At 41.7% G+C, this 22,375-nt stretch overlaps 2 protein-coding genes across 2 annotated transcripts in view; both read right to left on the bottom strand.

Annotated features, from left to right (window-relative positions):
• RARA (retinoic acid receptor alpha) overlaps positions 1-22,375 on the bottom strand; it is a 938,446-nt gene that overhangs the window by 862,550 nt on the left and 53,521 nt on the right. The window lies entirely within an intron of this gene.
• Positions 3,401-22,375, bottom strand: part of PSMD3 (proteasome 26S subunit, non-ATPase 3) — a 45,413-nt gene continuing 26,438 nt past the window's right edge. Inside the window, 23 exon segments of the mRNA XM_042473629.1 lie at positions 3,401-4,393; positions 5,380-5,430; positions 6,189-6,344; positions 7,263-7,366; positions 7,678-7,742; positions 7,744-7,795; positions 9,374-9,478; positions 9,481-9,499; positions 9,638-9,717; positions 9,720-9,740; positions 12,029-12,065; positions 12,067-12,137; positions 12,140-12,219; positions 12,318-12,351; positions 12,354-12,375; positions 12,377-12,418; positions 12,420-12,458; positions 12,582-12,624; positions 12,844-12,978; positions 13,306-13,319; positions 13,321-13,430; positions 13,433-13,492; positions 16,626-16,965. Coding sequence (XP_042329563.1) covers positions 4,316-4,393; positions 5,380-5,430; positions 6,189-6,344; positions 7,263-7,366; positions 7,678-7,742; positions 7,744-7,795; positions 9,374-9,478; positions 9,481-9,499; positions 9,638-9,717; positions 9,720-9,740; positions 12,029-12,065; positions 12,067-12,137; positions 12,140-12,219; positions 12,318-12,351; positions 12,354-12,375; positions 12,377-12,418; positions 12,420-12,458; positions 12,582-12,624; positions 12,844-12,978; positions 13,306-13,319; positions 13,321-13,430; positions 13,433-13,492; positions 16,626-16,965 — 1,758 coding nt within the window. The 3' untranslated portion in view covers positions 3,401-4,315.

The following is a 22,375-nucleotide window of genomic DNA, read 5'->3' as shown; positions in this document are numbered from 1 at the left end:
CAAACTGGCTGGTTTCTGAGCAGTGAAGTCCAAAACACCTGGAGAACCACTGTTAGGGACCCACTGCTCTAGACCATCTTAACTGACAACAGAAATAACGTCTGAGAGAAAATGCAGGCCTTTGATTCTAACATAAGTCATTTTTTTCTGTATGTTTTTTTAGCACCTTTGGCTCATGAAGACACAAGCTTCAAAAACTTTTATACTGTATTTTGTGCTTTTTAGTTGACGCAATAAACATGTCCCTGATTTGTGGGTTTTGTTGAAGGTACGCACATGCACATGTAAATACATAGATAAATCTAATTGATTAAATTGTTCAATTTAGTTGAAACAAAACAATAGGAATCAAGCCTAAAATAGCAAAATCAAAAGATTAAAAAAGCCTTTTATATATTACAGCATAAGGGCTAGCCTAATGTGCGCAGTCAGATATTTCTGCTAGTCTGATAAAGATGTTATTTTAATTGTTTTGTAGATTTTTATCCCAAATTAACACTTAATTCATGAAAGAATGGAAATTAGGATTTTTTGTCCACCTTATTTGGGCAAGACTTCCATTTTTTGTAGGAAGCACTCTTTCCTTTTATATTTCCTTATTTCCGCTTGTTAACCACACTGGCATCCTCTTGCACTTGATGGTACTTTTCCTGCGGTCCACTCTCCAGTGGACCTTTTACAATTGTGGTTTTAAATGACCTCCAAGCCTTTGGGGGATTTTTAACCCCCCTTTTCAACTTCCTTTTAACTATCCCTCTCTGGGTTCTTTCCTCTTTTGAAATCAAATGTGGTTGCCTTGTGCTTGATTGGCAGTTTTTGATTTCATGAAATTGTGAAGGCAGTGAGATCTCTTTTCGTTCTTTCATTCAGTTCCACAACTCATTCATCTTGTCCCACGTTCTGTACAAAGGTGACGTTTGAGAGCACTTTCAGTTGGTTCCATGTTCAATGGTTGGTATATATTGATTTACATGCAATCCTAGGGTGTTTGGATACAACAGAAGGCATTAGCTCTGCCCTTCCTCCAACGTGCCCTGATTTTATTATTCATGGGGGATCCTGGAACCAGCCCCTTTCTGGCACAAATGTGCATGGTGAGCAACTAGACTTGCTTAGATTGTAATGTGTACGGTCATTCACAGTTGTGGTGGCAAGGATTGATAGGAACTGCAATCCAATAATATAGGGAGGTGTGATGTCCAGCCAGGACTGTTTGAATCTCCCCCTGCATTTTCTTTCATATTAGTTCAGGTCATACTATGTTTTAGTGTAGGAAATGTTCATTGTATTAGTTGTGGGAGGAGCTATAAGATCCCCTGCATTTTTTCCAGGTTTGGTTTGCCCCTTCCCAGCATGCTCTGTTTAGCTAGAGGCTTTTAGTCTGGAGCAGTCTTTGCTGTGAGCAGGCAGAGAGCTGTCTTTTGGTGGCAAACAGGCCCAGACAGCCGGAAAGAGCATTTCTTACACGTTAGCCAATTTAGTTACCAAGAGCAAGTTAGCCAAATCAGTTACCAGGAATTAGTTAGCCATTTTAGTTACCTACATCAAGTCAAAGAATTCAGGAGTTGAAAGACCCTGCACCAGCTCCATTGAATGAGGAGATCAAACCAAGAGAGAGGACATCCTGAAGACTGCTGAAACTCAAACTGTAAAGTATCTTTTATCTAGAGCTGGGGAGGAGAAAACTCTTTATTTTTGTTCTTTAAATTAAACTTCCCCCTTTTTGAACTTTACATTCAGCTTCAGAGCCTTTTTGGGTAAAAGAGTTTGATTTCACCAGGGTACCGGCGTTGCACACCCAAACCTGCCACCACCTTTAGTTGTGTGTCTTCACAGGAGGTGTTCTAGATGAGAACAAGGCCACATAGCTTGAAAAACCCACAAAAAACTATGGATGCTGGCTATGAAAGCCTTTGACTTCACAATATCAGGAAGGTCACATACCATTTGAGATCCAGCATGGTATAGTCAGTGGTTTGAGCACAGGACTATGACCCTGGAGAACAGGGATCAATTCTCCACTGACCATGGAAACCCATGGGTGATCTTGGGCGAGTCACAAACTTTCAGCCCTTTAGGTTACAAGGGTTGTAGTAAGTTGGAAATGTTGTGAAGGCACACAAGACACATCTAGGGTATTATTCCACTTTCTAATGTCAGACTTGTGTCCCTGTAGCCTCTTGAATAGAGACAGTCCTATTCAAAAACCAGAAGCAAAGCATCTCGGTCTTGCTGGACATACATCTTGTTCAGTGGCTATGAGATCCTAAGCTGGACTTAAGTGCTCAGGATTCATGTTTATGGTTATTAAACCATAAAGGCGGTTTAAGACAATGGCAAACAACCTCTAAAGAAATCTTACCAAGAAAACCCCATGATAGGTTCACCTTAGGATCACCCTAAGAAATGATTTGAAGGCACAGATTGTCAGATGTAACTATGAAGCTGGAGTGCGACCATCACACTTACATTTGACAGTGCAGTCTTGGCCCTAGTCTCGAACTTAAAAGAAGTAGGATTCACACACACACACATTTTAAAAGAATGAAAAGAGAAGCAGCTGAATTGGAACATATTTACGATTTCCAATCTGTTAGCAGAGATTGAACAGAAATGATGCTTTCTTGGCGCATTATATCTATTCATATAAAGGTTCTCACAAACACAGTTTAACTACCAAATTCTCCTCAGAGGCATCTCTGACTGAGGCAAATGACTTTCAGTAAGCAAATTTACATTGGGCTGTACTCTCAAAAGTGCATCTGAAGGCAATCAATATTTACAAAAGCTCATACTGAAATAAACCACCTAGGTTGTATCTACACTGCATATTTAACATTGCTTTAACTGCCATGGCTAAATGCTATGAAATTCTGGGATTTTTAGTTTTGTGACATATTTAATCTTCTGTCAGAGAGCTCTGGTGCAACAACCAATTACAAATCCAAGGATTCCATAGGATGGAGCCATGACAGTTAAAGGGTCAAATTGTATTAATCCTCCAGTCCCCTGCTTTTTAATTTTTATTTCTGGGAACTGTTTGGCCTCAAAATCCCATCAAGCACACCAAAACTGTGCATAAATGACACAGTTTACCTCCCCACCCGGCTTCTTTAAACCTTTGAAATGGTTGCCAAGTGGCTGAAGTGGGAATCAGAATTAATGTAATGCCACTTCCAGTACACCATTGGTGTGGGGAAAACTTGGGACCAATGCCATAGAGCTGCCCACCCTTGGTTTCAAATGAAGAATAGGTAGCCCTTGCCATGAGCAGTAAGATGTGGCACACCAAAAGCTTGACAATATACCTATTTTTTAAATTTAAAAAAACATACCAAATGTTCCTGAGCAAATGCAGTTAAAGAACAGGTAGAAGAAGGAAGAAGCAAACTGATGGTTCTTGTAATGTAAGTAAGAGGTGTGGGTCTTTCAAGAACTTTATTATGACTAGTGAAGTTCATACAATACCAACAGGAGGGTTGAGCAATGTGGTGGCTAAGTTTGCAGATAATACTAAGTTATTTAAGATGGTGGCCTGCGCAAGAAAAAATGGGGTTCTCTCCCTATTTATTTCTATATTAAGGTTTCCATTTTCTTTCATTATTAGTTCAAATGTTTTTGCATTTATTTCAACAGAAAATATTCCGCTGTCAGTAACCCTGGACATGTCCCACCAAAGGGCACCAATTTTCTTTTCTTTATCACCTTTGTAGTTTATGAAAGGTGTGTGTGTCCTTCCTCTGAACACATCTTTACCTGCCAGCATTGGACCAGAATCCTTTTTTTCTACATCAGAATTTGAGGCGTTCTACTACTAATATTAGTGGGTAGGAAACAATAAAGGCCCATTTGAGCCCATTAAATGTAAAAGCACCGCTCTGTGTTAACAAGCTGGACAAAAGGCATTCCATTTCCCCCAAACTTTTATTTAAAAGCCCTAAACAAAGTTTGACAAAAGTTTTCAAGTGGAATTACTCCATCAGGTGGGCCAAAAGAGGCATGCCCCCACCCAGCCCAGCCCAGCCCTCTGTTCATGTACAAAACAGAAAGGGACAACAGTGGATGCATTGGGCCCCTTGAAGGGACATTTATAACTGAAAACCACAAAGGGGGCTTCAGTTAAACATGACCACCCTTTAATTGGGTGTATGTGTTTTCCTTCCCAGACCAGCTAAAGGGTAGTTGTTTTTTTCTGTACTACCCCCAACATGCAGAATATAGAAATAAAGGCAAGTTCTGGGTTTCAACCAGTAGACAATGGTTTGTATTGAGCAAGAAACAAAAACCAAAAATAAATGCAGCAACCCCCAGAGCATCAAGGGAAACCATCGTCATCATCCTCAGCCATTTCCTTGGCAAATTCTAGGTCCTGCTGCTCACGCTCCCGGCGCTCCTGTGAACCAAAAGCAATCATATGATGCAGTGCGACTTCACTGGCATGGGACAACACTGAGCTGTTCTGTAGGCTGGGATCAATAACACTTCCCTAAGAAGAATTAACATATGAAGTCTCATGGGACAATTTTAACAATGGCCCAGGTTTGTTTTTAATTGTCATTAACTTCAACTCATGGCAATCCTATAAACAAAAGACCTCCTAGTCATCCTGCTATAAACAGCCCTGCTCAGGTCTTGCAAGCTCAGGGAATGTCCAGATACTTGTCACAAAGTATGGACACGAGTTAGTTGCAAACAAGCATTCCTTTCTCTTTTTAAAAATTGAATACAACACTGGTTTAAAAAAGAACTCTTGGCTCAATGCAGTGTTTTTTTGAAGCTAGACTACTGGATAGGATCGAAACAAAGATCCAAAACACACTGCTGAAATTTTAACACGGCTTTAACTCAATACTAGGCAATTCTGGGAAGTGTAGTTTTGTGAGGTATTTAATCTCTGTCAGAGAGCTCTGGTGTCACAATAAACTATAGTCCCTTGGATTCCCTAGCACTGAGCCAGGGCAGTTAAAGCAGTCTCAAACTGGATTATTTCGGCAGTGCATTTTGGACCTTAGTGACACACAGTAAACCTGTCGAAATGAATGAGAAAGATTAGCCACAGTTAACTGTAGTGCCATTGATTTTAATAGGTCTAATCAATGCCCTATCGTTCAATAAAACTGTTGGGCTGGCTCACCATCCTCTCCTCAAACCTGCCATTCTGGCTTGTGTAGCATCTTAAATTAACACAGACAGGAATACAGGAAGCCACTAGCACCAAATGTTACAGAAGTTAATGGTGATGGGAGGGAGATGCACAGGACTGCTGGTCCATGATAGGCTCAGCACTTGTTAAGAAACAATGTCTTAAGAGCCACAGCTTAGTGCAAATCTGGACCATATCCAAAGTAGTTTCTTGAGCAGTCACCAGGGGAACCTTACCTCTGCAGACTCCAGGTCCTTGTTATAAGACTTCGGAGGGAACCTCATAGCCTGAAAAAAGAGGGAATTAAAGAAAATAAACAAAATGAACTGGAAGCCAGTCTCCTAAACAAGCCTCAGAGCAGAAGTCTAGCCAGGGAGGTCTTCAACATTTAGAGGTACCTGATTTTGGAAGTTACTTTTTGGAATTCAAGCTGCAAAATTCCCTAGCCACCATGCTTACTGGTGGTACTGGCTGGGAGGTTTGGGGCACTGTATTTCAAAAAAGCAGTATTTCCAAGCTCTGAAAGGTACAATAGGAGTTTTACAGATATGGTGCCTATGTTCTTTGGCTTGAGCAGGCTGACAATCGCCATACATCATTCCCTACTATGTCTTTGGGCTCTTACGGAATCAGATCCTTAAATCCAATCTCCCAGGACTCCTTTCTGTAGCCACTTAGTTCATATAGCCTTCCCAAAGCTGAGGCACCTCAGTTCAACCAGACCTTTTGTAATAATAAACATGCAACATGTATATCGTGCTTTAAGGTGTTCAAAGGACTTTGCATATCTCAATGTAACTCTCATTTAGCCCCACACTACAGATTGAGCTGATGATGAGAAAGAAAGTGGCATGCCTCTAGCTGTGAGATTCAAACTCAGGATTTCTGAGTCTATAATTCAGGTACTATCCCACATCAAAACCTCTTGATACCTACTCAACTGCATTTCCTGAAGCAAATGTACAGAAACTGCATTCCCATTATCCCTGATGCTCCCTTTATTCTATCTGCCCCATGAGATACCAATGTACACTCATTCCTTTACCTTGACAGACATATTGTGAATATCAAGGCAGAAGGAGATACGTTGGTGGAAGGCCAGCTGGGGTTCCCGTGTTGAGTAGATGTCTGTCATCTCCTTGGACTGGATGTAACCCTTCTCATGGTTGATGCTGGCTTCAATCACACCATCCCGAATGGCCTGAGAAGCAGAGACAAGCACAGAGTCAATTATCTTTCAACAACAATATCCAGAGAGTAAAAAAGCCATATAGCTTTGGCAGAAAGCCTAAGAGATTAATTTCTAGAGAAAGGTTGTCAGGCTCATGTCTCCTCAAGAGCCTATCCCACTCTTGGTATGTAGTTATAGATTTAGGTAGTGTGCGTGCTGAGAGCCATTTACTATGATACCACATATACATATATTTAAAAATACACACAATGGCCTCTGTAGTTTTTAGTTTGATGTGCAAGTGGGGTGGGGTAGTTCTCTATCGCTAAGGTAGGGTGACAGAACAGCAGTAAGACTATGGCCTGTTCTGTGTAGAGCACCTCAAAAACTTCCTCTTTATGTATTTAGTGTTTGGATATCCTGTTTCAGAAAAATAGAGGCAGAAACAACACAGTGATATGGATAACAAAGGCCAAAATCCCAACAGTTTACAGGTCTTGTGAAATACACAAGGGTAAACTCTCTTGAGAGACAGAGCATTAAAGACACAGCTGGCAATGGAAATTGATTAGCCTGGCAAAATGAGAGTACGGCACTGTACAGATGGGCTCTACAGGGTGCCGTCGTTATGTGCGAGCGGCGGCACTTCCAGACACGACTTGCCCCTCGCACGTGACGAGGGTGTCAAAATGGCGGCGGCCTGTACATACGGGCACCGCCATTTTGACGTGACGGATGTGCCACTGGCGCCTTGCAGCGTCAAAAAGGCACCACAAGAAGAACCCACTTTTTGCGGGTTCTTTTTGCTCCATGATGGAGTCGTGCGGTTTGTCAACTGCGGCTCCCTCACAGAACAAACCAGGGCGGTGGGAGATCACCCTTTTTGGGCAGTCTGTATCCTGCCTATGAGTGGCAATCCTCGTTCAGTCCAACTCTGCAGTCACCCACCTTGGCAACAATGAATTCAGCATCCTCTGGGCTATCCAGCTGCAACTTCTGTGCTATGTCAGCCAAGGAGATCCTTGAGTAGGAAAGGCTGATCATGCGAACACCTACATGAAGGACAAGAAGACAGCCCAAAGAGAGTACAAAGGACATCCATCAGAAGCCTATGATTTCTTTTTCTTTCATTCTGTTTAAGTGCAGCATTTGCTGGAGAAGGGAGCTACTTGCTATCACATCCCCCATGGAGAGGTCCCAGGAGAGAGAAAGAGAAACACAAAGGGCACACTTAATGGAGGCTAAGAAACAGAAAATATGGCTCAATTTTTAAGCACATTCTAAACCCAAACCACATGCGCCATGGGATGGGATTAAACTGAGGAGCTGGGTTGTGGGGCAAAGGGGGTCAAGTGCCTCTCACCTGTCTTGATCACATTGTGCCTCAGGCGAATGATGAGGGTGTAAGTTCCATCTGCCTGGAACTTACACTAAACTGATCAAGGACTGGTTAAACTTTGCCAGGTTTCCTGTCCGAACAGCTGGGAGAACACACAAGGATGCAAGAAATATAGAGGTGAAGAGGTCTGGGGCTTGTGCATACACACTTAAATCATAGCATGCAAGTTCTAACTCCATTTTCTATACTATAATATTCCTATCTTTGCTGATACAAGTAAGATATATGGTTATGATATACAGCTTTCATACTGCCAAAAGCCACATCTTTACTGATGCAAACAAAACTTACTATAAATTCCCTTTAAGCTTCTTCAGATAAACCACAACAGTGGTACCCGGGTACGAATTGATCGCGTTACGAAATTTCCGGGGTACAAAAGTTAGCTGGAAAAAACTGTTCGGGAACGAAATTTTTGGTTACAAATTTTTTCGTGTGTTTCGGTTTGCACGAAATTAAAAGCCGGTTCAGCGCTGGAAAGCCTTTTCGGTCAACCGCGGGAACAATTAAATTCGAACCCGGGTACCACTGTAATGCATTTAATTGCCTACTATAGCATCTTGTATTATGCATTCATACCCCACATTCTCTTAAGTTCAAGGCAGCATGTTACATGTCAGTATTTTTTATTATGTGATTATAGCCATGAAAAGCCTTTGAGAACTGATATATTACAAGTGGGATAAGTATCCAAGGTACCCAATCATGGGTCTACAAAGTATGAAAGAGGTTTTGCTTAAAAAATCAGGACATGTCAATGTTTATATCAATTCTTTTTCAAGCATGACATACAATGGTGTCATACATTTTCCAAACCATGCTAAAGCATGAAAAACGTTTGAAAAGGATAATAGCTGTATCTGAATTCTTGCTCATCAAACTTTTCAGAAATGGTAATTTGAACACCTAGAAATTTCCTATACTAGTTCATAAAAACAAGGATGGGCAACTGCAGCAGTTCTTGGGGCTTATTTTTGTCTGCTGAATACCAAGATACCAAAAACAGTGGAAGAAAACTGGAAATGGCAAAACATCACTACCTGTTGCCAGCTAGTTGAACTCTCCATTCAGAATACACAGCTAAAGCACCTCTGAAAGAACTCTGTCTGTTGTGAGCCCAAGCAAATCCTCTCTCGTATATTTAGATGCCAGGACAGGGTGACTCTGCGTGTAGATTGTCTCTATCTATTTGTTTTACTGGTGGTGTCTGGAGAATTATGTACAAATAGATGAATAAATATACATCACTGCTCTGTCTGTGTTCCCCAAGGGTTTTGTACATTAAAAATAGTGTATACTTTGGGGCTACATCCAATTGCTAAGTCCTAAGTAGAGTAACCACACTGAATTAACAACTAAACAGTAAGTTAGCAGTTAGCACTTACACAGAATTGATTGCTTCAATGGGTCTACTCTATTGAGACTAGCTGTTTAAGTTTTCACCTCCTATACCACAATTAAGCCACGACATTTAGAACACCTTCCAAATAAAATTACTGTTTGTAAAACGAGTATAGTACAAATGAACAGAATTTCAAAGGGACTGTGCTAACAAGGATCCAAAACATATATGAATTTTTATTATTAAAGATCCTCTATATACTGTATTGCAGTTCAGTGTAAACTGCCATTGTTTTCATCATACTGTTAAGTAAAGCACAGTTGATTACTACCCGTGTCAAGAGAAAGTAGGGCATGAGGGATCTTTTAAGAGATGGCTGCCGAAACTGAAGTCTGTCTGGGATCTCACCTAATAGCAGTTCACCACAATCAGCAGCTTATGGACCTAGAGCACAGATACAACAGATTAATTTCTCCTTCCACAACAACATGACGACTGATGTTCAGTATGTGCGAATGACAGATGTAGCTCTTCCCTAACTGTAAGCCCACAGCGCCACCTGGAGGACCCAACTTTACTCACTGTCTGTTTAAAGCCAACAGCTGTGTGCTGTGGTGCTTTCCGTAGGGCGTTCGTCATGGTCCTCCGGGCTTCAGAATATCCAACTGGATGGCCTTGATGCGACCTATAAGGGAAGAGGAGCTCAGCATTAGGAAGGACTAAGGTAGAGGAATATATTAATGCTGCTTGAGTTTCCCCCAAATGGATTTTGTATCATTTTGTATACCATTAAGAAGCCAAACCCTTCCTCTAGTCCATCTGCCTTGGTCCAGGCCTCGGAGGTGGAGAAGAACTGCTGGACCTGATCCCATTCCCACCACACTCCCTTCTCCTTTTGGTGTCGTGTCTTCTTAGATTGTAAGCCTGAGGGCAGGGAACCGTAACTAAAATATTGTACGACAGCGCTGTGTAAATACAGCGCTTTATAAATAAAGGTTAATAATAATAATAAATAATAATAATATAATAATAATAATAATAATAATAATAATAATAATAATTAATAATAATATTCCAATGCCAGCTGGAATCTGTAGTTTTGTGGTGGCATCTGAGCTCTCTGACAGAGAAAGTTAAATGTCTCACAAAATCCTAGAATTTCGTAGTACTTAACCATGGTATTTTAAAGTGGTGTCAAACTGGATAATTTCTGCAGTGTGATGCAGCCTAGGTTTCTCAAGAATAGTAAATTGGGCAAATGTTTTAAACAGTTGTCACTTTGGCTCATGCCACCCCAATCTGATCCTGTTAATCTCTGTCTATGTGACATGTGCACTATATCAGTGCATATGGAACTTGGGTAACTCCCATAATCCCCATTTAGCACAGGTGCTGCCAGGGTAGTTGAGGGATCCTGAGAGTTAGAATCTAAAACAGTAATGTTTTCAAGCGCTGAGCACATGACATTCTAACCGCATCTCTTAAAACATGCTTTATCTAGGGTACATAAAGACATTATCTCATGGGAGCTTATTTTTGCAAGCCCAAGCCTAGCTCATAAACTAGCAACATGGACTGTCCGGCTCAGCGTCCTTTATTGCTCCAGCTGAACTAAAATTCTCTCACCCTCCTCATCATGCATGTTATTGTATCCTGAGTTAAAAACAAACAAAACACATGAAATGGTAAGAAGTCAAAACATCTATTTTCTTATGTTCCTTTTTAATATCTCTCACTTATTAACTTTATTCCCTTTACAACTGTACTATGCCCTAGATAACTAAGTGAGAATGGAAGCCTTTCCACACATTCCTTGGAATACTTGAGATTATCAGTCCAATATATACACTGCTAAAGTGATAATTAACACTGGTCTCAATGTATAGGTTTCTAAGTAGCTTGCTCTTCAAGTAACAAATGAAGCAAGGTGTTGCCTACATGTTTCAATTTGTAGTGTACATTTTGCTGTTTTAATTTTCAGTGCTGTGATTTCTTTCAATCCCTCATGTGAAGGAAAAGCACAATGTGCACTTTAAACCAACAGCATTTGCAAGAAATCTCTGCAATAATTAACACAAAGGAAGGGACGGGCAGGCCAGATGTTTCTACCAATCCTAGTCTAAAGATGTTGGAAAGCAACATCTTCAAGCTACTCTTCCACTGTCAAAACCTTGATTAAGTTAAGCTTAAACCAAAGGGTATCTGAGAGCTGCATAGATTGGATGTCTGTGTTAGCAGTAACAAGTGACCATTCATTACTAAGTGTGGAATTGGTATCATGAAAAACTTAAAAACTATGTTTTGACTCAACTTAGGGCTACAAAGTAACTTTAATAATACACAGGCAATGGGTGCACTATCTCAAAAATCTAAGCAGGACATAATCTGTTCTGGAAACGCTTCTCATAGAAACACTGCTCCTTTGTTTTGGCTAGCAGGTGAGCAAAATTCAGCAAATTAATGAGTAATGTGCCTAAGTTATTTTGAAAGCGGTAACAGTTAGCCATCCACATTGCGGGTTTGACTTTTGTGGATTTCAATATTTCATGGATTTGATTAATATGTTCTCTCTAGAAATTTCTATGTCTGTCAATGTGACTCTATGGCCAACTTTCACCAGAAGCTATGCTGCAGGAATTAAGAGATTCACTTTTCTGGAACTGTAGCTCCTCCAGCACAATTCTATAAATCAAACTCCAGCAGATGTTGACCACAGAGTTGAGCTGGAGGACCTAGAGGTTTCCTAGGAAGGTGTTTCTTTAAAACAAAAATGTTTTTTTTTTAATTTGTGATTTTTCCATTTTCATGGGGATCTTGTGAACCTAACCCCAGTGAATGTAGAGGGTCCACTGTATTTAATTTCTTGGATAAAAGCTGATAAGTGGCAGAAATATGCAGGGCTTGGGTATATGGGCTCTGCATATATTTGACCCAGGATATCTGGGATTTCAAGGAGTCAAGCTCTCCTCTCACCTGTGTAATAGAGGTACCTGGCCCATTCATTATTGTTTTGCTTGCTCAGGAAACACTGACTTGGAGACCAGCTTTTCTGCCTGGTCATAGAGGTCATAGTGAAGGTATTCCTCAGCAGCAGATTCAGGAGGGTAGCCTGTCCATCTGCATCATGGCGGAGCGTTGCCGTCCTTAAGCGGGCATGAAGGAAACTTGAAAAGCGAAGGAATGAGAAGAGGCTGTGTCAGCGAAGGCTTGGAAAAATACTACTGCAGAAAAAAGATTATGGCAACATCTGGATGTTCCAGACCTACCTCCTCCCACATCTAGCTTGTTCAAGAATCATAGATGCGTGCATGGTAGTAGTAAACACTTTGCCACCACCAGATCAAGGGCTCGACGTTTTTTGAGGACTTGTCTTTTGCATCAGATCATCTGAAACCTTTTGTGCCTAGGGGGAGGAGAAACATTTCATGCTACGTATTTGTAAGTGCTGACATGTATGATCATAAACATATTCACATATTGATCTCTTGTACTTCCTGTCTAGTCTGCACAAAGCATCTTAGTTTACCCTTATGGGCCCTCGCAAACTGTCTTTTGAGCAGCAAGCCAAGCTGCCATAAATTACTCAATGAGACATAGAGGAAATTTTGCTCAAGGGAGCTCAAACTAGCTCACTGAAGCAGATGGACTTGAGTGAGTTTTCTACTGCCCTCACCCACTGGAGACGATGGTCTGGCCCTGAACATACTTCAGACATAAGTTTATATTGTCTGCAAACAGACTATGTTATCAACTGGGAGCAGAGACTCATGGGGAGAATGATGCATTACCTCTGATAGCGTTTGCTATTCATCAGATAGATGACCAGGAGTAGCTGGAGATAGGCTTCTACCTCTGGCAGGAGAGGATTGAAGCTGCTTTGCCTGTGCGGGCCGGAACTGCAAGCAGCTTCTGTGTCCATAGGCCTAAAAAAAGTAGGAGAACGTGTTCAGGTTAATGAGAAGTTGTTTATCCATCTCTCTCTCCGATTTCTAGTTCTAGCACTTCTTACCAGAATCTAAATAAGGCTTCACATTCAGGCCCTAAAAAACCATATGCTGCCCGCCTATTACAATCCACACTTCATAACATATAATATGGGCAATATGACAAAATAGGGCAATGCTGCCATCCCAAAAGGCTTAATAGTGTCCCCAAGGAGCATCCCTACAGAGCAAAAGAAGTATTCCTGAAACATTTAGCCAGCCTCTGTGAGATTTCTCTGCGGCCCTGTAAATCCCTATTGGACTTGCTCTTCCAGAAAGCTGGAGGAGGAAATCCCGTACAGCATGTTAGATGTGAAAAAGCCAATTGATGGCCTTCTGGAGCACATTGGGGTTGAGGCGGCGGGAAGTGGATGGCAAAGCTCTCAGGGCACCAGGACATAGCGAGGTTCTTCCCAGATACAGCTTTTCCAGCTGCTCACGTGTTCCTTGATGTCTGCAATGGCCCAAAAGGAAAAGACAATTTACTACAGAAGAAAACAGGTTAAGCAATACTGTGTGGTCATCAATGTGTCCACCACTGGCTGGGGCAACTAAGCATTTTGTACACCAGCCTGAACAAAAATCTCAAACCAAAACAAACTAAGCCCACCCTGATTTACACAAACCTTATACAGGAAACCTTGGGACTTCAAAAACAATCTCTCAAACCTCTCTGAGCAAAAGCAATTTTTTCAGCATCCCAATTAACATTTTTATGGTATCATACAACATCAATAATACAAGTAGTTTATGTCTCATATAAGAAGCAGACTTTGATAACCTCTTAAAAGCATTACTGTAATAAAGACTGTAATTTTCCAAGTTTTTTTCAGGATGTACATTCAAGATCACCTAAATACCACCAGTCAGTTGGTCATCATTTTAATACTCTTTAATGCTATTACTCCTTTTACCTAAATAAAAGAAGCTATTTCAGTTCTGGAGCTTGTAATCAGTAGTGGACACGCATGAGGGCAAACAAACCACATTTATTCAGACAAATCAGAAATGTTTCTGGTTAGCTTGAAGGATATTAGGAAAACTTTCCCACAGAGGTTACATCTGCCTCCATTACATCCTTCCGTAGCACTGAAAACTTTTTTTCAACTGACTGTTTGTGGAGAAAGGGTTTTAAACATGTGTGGCCTGCATTATCTGCATTTCTCACTTTTTAACATATATATTTTAAATTTCTTTTAATTCTACCATAGCTGACTTATAGTTCATCATCTGTATGTTTTTACTTATGTGAGCTTTTATCTGTATCTGTTTTAATTTCTGTAAGCGTCTTGTGTCCCAGGGCTGGAAAAGGCAGGATATTAATAAGTAATAACAATATAATAATAATCTTAGGTTGTACTCTTAGGAGATGAATAGTGCATTATTTTTTCAATACTTGCTTGTGAGTCAGTCAGTTTTGTTAGTGGACTGAGTAAAAATTCAGGAGAGGGTAGTTAGTTATTGCTTTATAATACTGCATGGTACATGTAACTAAACATGATTTTGGATATTCATGCAGAGGAGTTGAACAGTAATCAAAATGCCCACCAAAAGGAATGGGCTTGTCTAAAACATTACAGTATTTCTGGATCTCAAGTAGCTGACTAATCTATAGGAAATTTTTTTCCATCTTTAACAATCATACTTAAATTACTTCTCCATTTAATATATCTCCCGTTTTCTGGAGTGGCCTTGTGATGTTTTTATACTCCACGAGTAGCATTTTTCTATATATGCACCCGCCTGTTGAATTTTTTTTTACTGCATCAGAAGAAGTGTGTTTACACCTATAAAAGCTCATGCAAAAATAAAAACCAGTCTTAAAGGCTTTTGTTCCCTCTCCCCAACTCCATATATATAAAGATCCCGACAGACCGTATTTTTGTAGTCTTCTTTAAAAAACGAAGACTACACAAAAATGGAAGCCAGTGCTCTTCAGAGCTTGGCAACACACCACTGTCAGGAAATCACTCTTCTAGATTGTAAACTATGCAGAGTGGTTAATAACACCCTGCAGATATTACATTGCCGGATTTTGGAAGCTAAGCAAGCTCAGGCCTGATTAGTACTAAGATGGAGGACCCAACAAGAATACCAGATGCTCATGCTATATTCAGATGAAGGCAACGGTTAACTGCTAGCTAATAGTATCCTATGAAATACATGGATTTGTCATAAGCTGACAGGTGATCTGCTGAACTCCCTCCTGATAAGGGTTCATTCATACCACTAGTGTTCTTCCAATAACACTCTCTGTGGCATGTGTGCTGTCTTTTAAAAAAATGGTGCTGCTGTTTTTGCTGTGTGGAGACGAAGACAGAGGGGGGCACTTGCCCCTTCTTCTCTTCCGCTGCATTGCTTCTTCCTCAGGGAAGAGCCATGGCAGTGAAGAAGGCTTCCTCCGGTTCCTGCATTTCCTGGAACATATCAAGTCCTGCACCAGTTTGTCCATTGCACCTTTAACACGTAGTCCTTCCCCACTTTAGTTTCACGGTCCAGCACTTTGAACCTGGGTGCCCTCTGGCCAAAGATCAGATGACACTTGCGCCGCTATCGCTTGCCTTGTTCCCAGAATTGTGCAGAGCATGTGGGGGCTCAGATGACACTCCAGAGTCAACTTCCAACTTGTAGCCACACTATGGTTCCTATCACTGTTCATATTTTTTTCTTACTATGGAAAAAAGGTGGCATAGCCTCACACATGCCTTCTTACTTTGCTGTTTGCTGCGTGCTCCAAGTCATTTCTGATTTACGGCGAACCTCAGCCAAACCTATCATGGAGTTCTTCTGCCCCCCTGATGCTTTCCTCCCAGCTTCATTGTAGTAACCATCTCCCTCACAGCAATGTTGTGTTCTTGTTGTTAACTGCCTCCTAGTGACTTCATCTTATGGCGGCCCCATGAGACCTCCCACTACCCTATCATCAGGAAACCTCCATATTCGCTAGGGTTAGGGGCACAAGACCCCTTGTGGAAAAAGGGGGGGGGGGAAGCAAATCATAAAAACACCCCATGATTTCACCTGAGGGCACCTCTCTAGGGATCTCTAGGTCCTCCAGTGCACCTTTCAGTTAAAGTTGACCATAGAGTTGCACTGGAGACCTAGAGGTTCCTAGAGAGGCACATATTCATCAAATATGGAGGGATGAGTTTGTGTGTATATATATAATCTATATCTAGATTATAGATGCACACTATATAAATTAATGATCTGTTAAATATGTATGAAATATGCCAACATAACACTCACATCTCCATTGTAACACTATAATAATATAACAATAATATATTATATATATAATATATTTTGCTTTAATGTGTTTTTTATATTGTGAGCCGCCTTGGGTCCCTTTGGGGAGAAAAGGCGGCATAGAAAACACAATAAATAAAGGGATGCTTAGCCCGCCCCTAAAACCCAGATCCCCGCGCTTCCCCCCCGCGCCTCTTATATCTGTCCAATAGGAGCTCTCAGGAACGTTCCATAGCCACGCCCTCACCGGGCCACACTACGAGGGGTCCCTTGGAGGGGCTCTAGCCACGCCCCTCACTCCCCTCTTCAGTGCGTGGAACATTCCATCCCTTCCTCACCTTCGAGCGTGACGGCCGTACTAGCTCGCGCTGGCGACTTCTCGGCCGAGGCGGGGCTCAGCCGTAGTCGACGCCGTCCTTCCTCGGGCATCTCGACATCGGCAGGCGGCTGGGGTGGCTGAGGGGGCTCCGCTTGCGGGGGTGGCTTCTCCGATACCGGCCCGCGCCGAGAGCCGCCTCCTGCTTCATGGCTGCTTCCCTCTTCTCCACGCACCGGCTCCCAAACACCACCGTGACAGAGCACACATCGCGGGGGGGTGACGGAAAACGAGGCCACGCTCGGCCAATCGATCGCCGATTGCAACAGAAACAGAAGGGGCGTTGTTGCACCCTCTTCCTCCTTCGGGGAGGAGGAGCAACCATAGAGATCGACGTAGGGCTAGAGTTCACACCTGCCACTTCCGGTGTATCTTTTGAGCGGCCAGCTGTTAAGGATAACCATAGAGATGTAAGATAAACCATAGCAGAGAGCTAGATGTCACATTTCTGTCTTCCGTTATATTTTGAGGTTACCAGCTATACAGTATAGTGAATGCAATGACCAACCATAGAGATAGACAAGGACTAGAGTGTCACACTCGGTTCCGGTTTATATTTGAGGCAGCCCAGTTGTGCGCGTGAGGACTAACCATAGAGATAGATCAGGACTAGAGTGTCAAACCTCCGACTTCCGGTTTATATTTTGAGGCAGCCAGTTGTGCGTGTGAGGACTAACCATAGAGATAGACCAGGAATAGAGTGTCAAACCTCCGACTTCCGGTTTTATATTTGAGGCTACATAGGGACTGCAAACGCCCATGAACCCCGCCATTGGCTTGACTGACTGGGGAATGATGGGAAATGTAGTTCAATAATAATAATAATAATAATAATACTTAAATACTGTTTAAAGCCGTGATGCCCAAACACTGGCCTTCACGACTTGGGCCCAAAACACTGCAGAAATTAATCCAGTTTGAAACCTTATTTAACTGCTTAACGGCTCAATGCTAGGGAAATTCTGGGAAATGTAGTTTGTTTGGGGTTTTTTACACCTTATTTTTTTTACACTTTTACACTATTTTTCCATAAAGATTTATGATATACAATTACTTTATTATCAATAGTTTTATTTAACCACATAAGTAAGTTTATTTATTTATTAAATTAATTATTTCAAAGTATATAACTCAGTACACAAAGTCCTGGGAGTTCTAATATTATATAACACCACAACAACAAACAATTTATTTGTAATCCTGCCTCTTCTGGAGAATACGAGGCAGGTAACAACAGAAATCAAATACAATTTATACAAACAAGTTATCAAACTATTCCCTCCAATCCCAACCCTCCCCTACCTCAATTAAAATAAAATAAAACTACAAATAAAATGTTTCTGGTTCTTTTGTAGTTTGGGGGGAATTGAAGTTTGCTATAGACTCCGAACAGAGAAGGCCTACTGACCCACAAAACTACCAAATTCCCAGCATTGAGCCACAGAGTTAAAGCGGTGTCAAAACCGCATTATTTCCTCCTGTGGATGCAGCCTCACTTAATTTCAGGCAAAAAGGCTCTCAGAGCGGCTAGGTCTTTAAACAGAGGCTGGATGCCATCTGTTGGGGATGCTTTGATTTGGATTTCCTGCATGGCAGAATGGGGTTGGATGGATGGCCCTTGCGTCTCTTCCAACTCTATGGTTCTATGATTCTATTAATTAGATGTTTCCCTGCCATTAGGCAATCTAGAAAAGACATGATCCAAAAGGAGAAGGGAATGGCAGTGAGGAAGAAGAGGACCAAGTCCAATATCTTCTCTCCTTCTGAGGCCTGGATCAACAGCAGATGGTCTGGAGGGAGGGCTTCTCCTTCTTACTCTAGGACTTCACTCCCAGAATTCCTGGCTGTGGCCAAGTTGGCTGGGGCCTTCTGGGAACTGAAGTCCACAAAACAGGACTGAATACCAAAGTGTGGAATCATGGTTCAAAGGGTGGTATAAAGGCACTAGAAAGCCAGCATGGTGTACTGGTTGAGTGTTGGACTATACTCTTTATTCTAGTTTCGAATCCTTGCTTGAGTACAAGACTCGACTGACTTATTATTTATTTGTTTACTGTATGTATACCCTGCTCTTCAGCCCTAAACGCTCTAGATCGGCTTACAGAGAGTTATTCTTTTCCCTGCCCTCAGGCTTACCAATCTAAAAAGACATGGCCCAAAAAGTGAGAGGGGAATGGTGGTGGGGAAGGGGATCAAGTCCAGTGGTTCTTCTGTCCCTCTGAGGCCTGGACGAAGCCAGATGGAGTAGAGGGAGGGCCCTTTTCTTGCTCTGGCTAGCCCATGATGGAGTTGGCCCTGCCTTTTCACTCCTCCCAGACCTTAGGCAAGTCACATTCTCTCGGCCTCAAGAAAGGCAATGGCAACATGCCTTCAATATGAAACCTGCAAGAAAGCCCTATATAGGTTTGTCTTAGGTTCGGCACAAACAATAACAATAAAAGGATATATTTATAGATAGTACGATGTAATTAGAGGAAGGAATTGGCATCAATTTCTACAGTGTAGGTGCAACCTAAGACTGTGGATACCAGGGTTCGAATCACCACTGGCTGGGAAACCTGTTGAATGGTCCTGGGCAAACCACACCCTCTCTTGCCAAGAAAAAAACCCTCAGAAATGACTTGAAGGCAACAACAACAGCAAGTGTCATACTCCATGCTCCCACCTCTTCAAACAGTTTAGTAGGTTCAGGCACATATATACCGGTATACTATACTACAGGACATATGTAGTGTATATATTATATCAAACAAACCTTCCCTCTTTCCTCTTTGTCTATATGTATGTATGGAGTCATCATGGTATAGTGGTTTGGAGTGTTAGACTATGACTCTGCAACCAGAGTTTGATTCCCTACTCGCCCATGGAAACACATTGGGTGATGTTGCGTGAATCACACACTTTGAGTTCCAAAAAGTTTGCCTTAGGGCCAGCGGCAGCCAAATTTGAAATGACCTGAAGGCACACAAAAAACAAATGACTTCCGCATTCTGGGAGAGGGAGGTAATTTTTAAATATCATCTGCATACAGTGGGCCTTTTGTATCTGCTGGGGTTTGGTTCCAGTCAAGACCTGCCATGGATACCAAAATTGTAGATCTCAAGTCCCATGAAATACAGTAGCATAGTAAAATGGGGTCCTTTATATAAAATGGAAAATCAAACTTTGCATTTTTGGGATTTATATATTTTTTGAAAATTTCATATCTTCTGTAAGTATTTTTTTAAAAGGCTTTCCCGTGCCAGGCTAGGGCTGCATCCACACTGCAGAAACAATCCAGTTTGACGACCACTTTAATTGCCATGGAATTTGATGTTATGGAATTCTGGGGATCGTAGTTTGTGGTGACCCAGAGCTTGGCCCATGCCTGGGGATGTATCACACAGGGCAAAAATTGAAAGTTTAAAGTGGGACCAATGTAAGATCACCCAGGGTTTAGGGACAATTTGCAGCTGCTTTCAAGTGACGCTGCAGGCAATCAGAAAGATTGGAGGGAGAATGTGAGGTCAATCAGGAAATAATAAATTCACAAAACTACGGATTTAACGTTTCTATTTTGCTTGCAATTGACTCCTTCATGTCATGCAATCGTGTGGAAAGCAAGCCTAGATGACTTTGTTTCCCAGGGTGCCTTCTCTGCCAAAGAGGGAGAATCCTCTATCCCTTAATGGAAGAGACACACACACCACAACTCCCCTCTTAGGCTCCCCGGCTGCTTCCTCCTCTAATTATGGAAATGTGCTGGCTGGAGAAGGCAGAGAGAGGGCATTTTGGAAGTCCTCCTGGACAGGAGGGAGAAATGGAGGACATGCCCTTGGATCAGGCAGGCTTATGGACCCTGTGCATGCGTGCGTGCGTGTGTGGCTTTGGAATTTGCAAAGGGAAACTCCTTTTGTGGCTTCTGTGGCAAAGAGGATAGCCCCCTATCCCTCCCCTCCCTGGAGCATGTAGGAGGGCACTTGTGGAAGTGACAGTTTTGAGCATGCTCAGAACAAGCATTTCTAGCTGTCAATGAGGATTTGTTGTCTCCTTTTGATGCCAAATCTGCATGGACCCACTTTAATGTGCTTTTAGCCCCTTGTTGTGCTCTGTGTGTGATAACCAATGAGCAAATGGGCTTGCTTTTCTGGTATGCCACCAGTTGTACCATTGTTGGGATGGAAGCACATAGGACCTATGTATGATAATGTCCCCAGTGGGTTTCATAGATGAGCAAGGATTTGAAACCCGCATCTGTCTAGACCAACTACTCTGACCACTACAGCATGCTGGCCTTTGGACATAGGGCAGAATACCTGCAACATACCAGAATCTCACTGAAGGCAGGAAAATACAACTCAGTTCACACAATCCAAGTAACTGTCCTTTTGCTTTTTAGTCCTAGCAAAGAGCTTAAAGTTGCCAATCTAAGGTTATGAGAAGCACATTAGGTCAGTTATTTAATTTTTGAGACCAGACTTCACAAGCAAATTGACAGAAGCTCTGCCTCCTTCCTTCCCGCACCAGATTAAGCTACATAGATTTACACATATTACACATTGATTTTTTTTTTACTGTTGAAATTTATTCTCTATTATAAACAAATGTTTTATTAAGAGAGATTTACCCAATATGAATAAAGGAAAAAATCGACAAAACTCTGCCAGAAAAGGCCTTGTGGTTTTTTTTTACTGGAAGTATTTGCAATATCCACAAGGTATGCACATTATATCAAACCTATGGGGCTTCGCCTGCTTTGTGTGGATTCCTAGATGGCTAATATTTCTTCTGCAAAGGGAAGATGAAAAGTTGTGAATTAATAAACACATTTTTGCACAGCAAAGTAAAGACCAATAAACTGTTGCATATGAATATGTGATAATTCTACAGCAATTCACACAATATACTTAACAGGTAGACTAGCCCTCCTTCCAGTCCCCTTCCTCTTGTCTAAAGCCTAGTGGACTCCTTCTTTCACTGTCTGAACCAACTTATAATGCATTCATATTATAAGAAAAATCAACTTCCTTATTTGCCTTCATCTTCAACCATCATGGGTCTATAAAAACCTCTTTTGATTCTGTCACTGAGGTTTACCCTGAAGGTAGAAAAAAAGCAAAACAGCTGTTTTTTTTTGCAATCACTTTTAAACCACTCATTACCTCTCTTGTTCTTAAAGTTCTGTCAAAGTTTGGTTCCTTCCACTTTAAATGATGGGTTTTTAACGCCCTCTTCTCATCTTTTACAGTTTCAACAATCTCCTTTTTAAAAACGGACATGTGGAAAAGAGACACCTCTTTAACTTCCTGTTGCAACACAGAATAATAATAATAACTTATTTATGGCCAATTGCCAGCACGGTTGCAAACCAGAATAGGACATTTTGTGTGTTGCAATTTAGATTTTTCTGTTTTCTTATATAGCAGCTTAAAGGGACAATTCATCCCCTTGCTGGACAAACATGATCAAATTTCTTATTGACCCCTTTGACCCATCCCGTTTGCCACAGCTAGTTTAAAGTGAAATTGCAAATCTCTGCCCACAACCTTACCTTGGAAAAGGAAATAGCATACAAGTTTTATTCCAGTTTTTGAGAGCCACCGTGGCGTATGGTTTCGCGTTGTTTGATTAGACCTCTGGTTTGAATCCCCCCTCAAGCCTTGGAAAACCCCACCTGGGTGAGTTTGGGCAAGTTCTTACTCTGTCAACCTCAGATTGAGAACAAATTTTGCC

The sequence above is a fragment of the Sceloporus undulatus genome, chromosome 6 (genome assembly GCF_019175285.1).
Source record: "Sceloporus undulatus isolate JIND9_A2432 ecotype Alabama chromosome 6, SceUnd_v1.1, whole genome shotgun sequence".
Lineage (NCBI taxonomy): Eukaryota > Metazoa > Chordata > Lepidosauria > Squamata > Phrynosomatidae > Sceloporus > Sceloporus undulatus.
The sequence above is the reverse complement of the archived record's forward strand: the minus strand, read 5'-3'. Positions and strand labels throughout refer to the sequence as shown.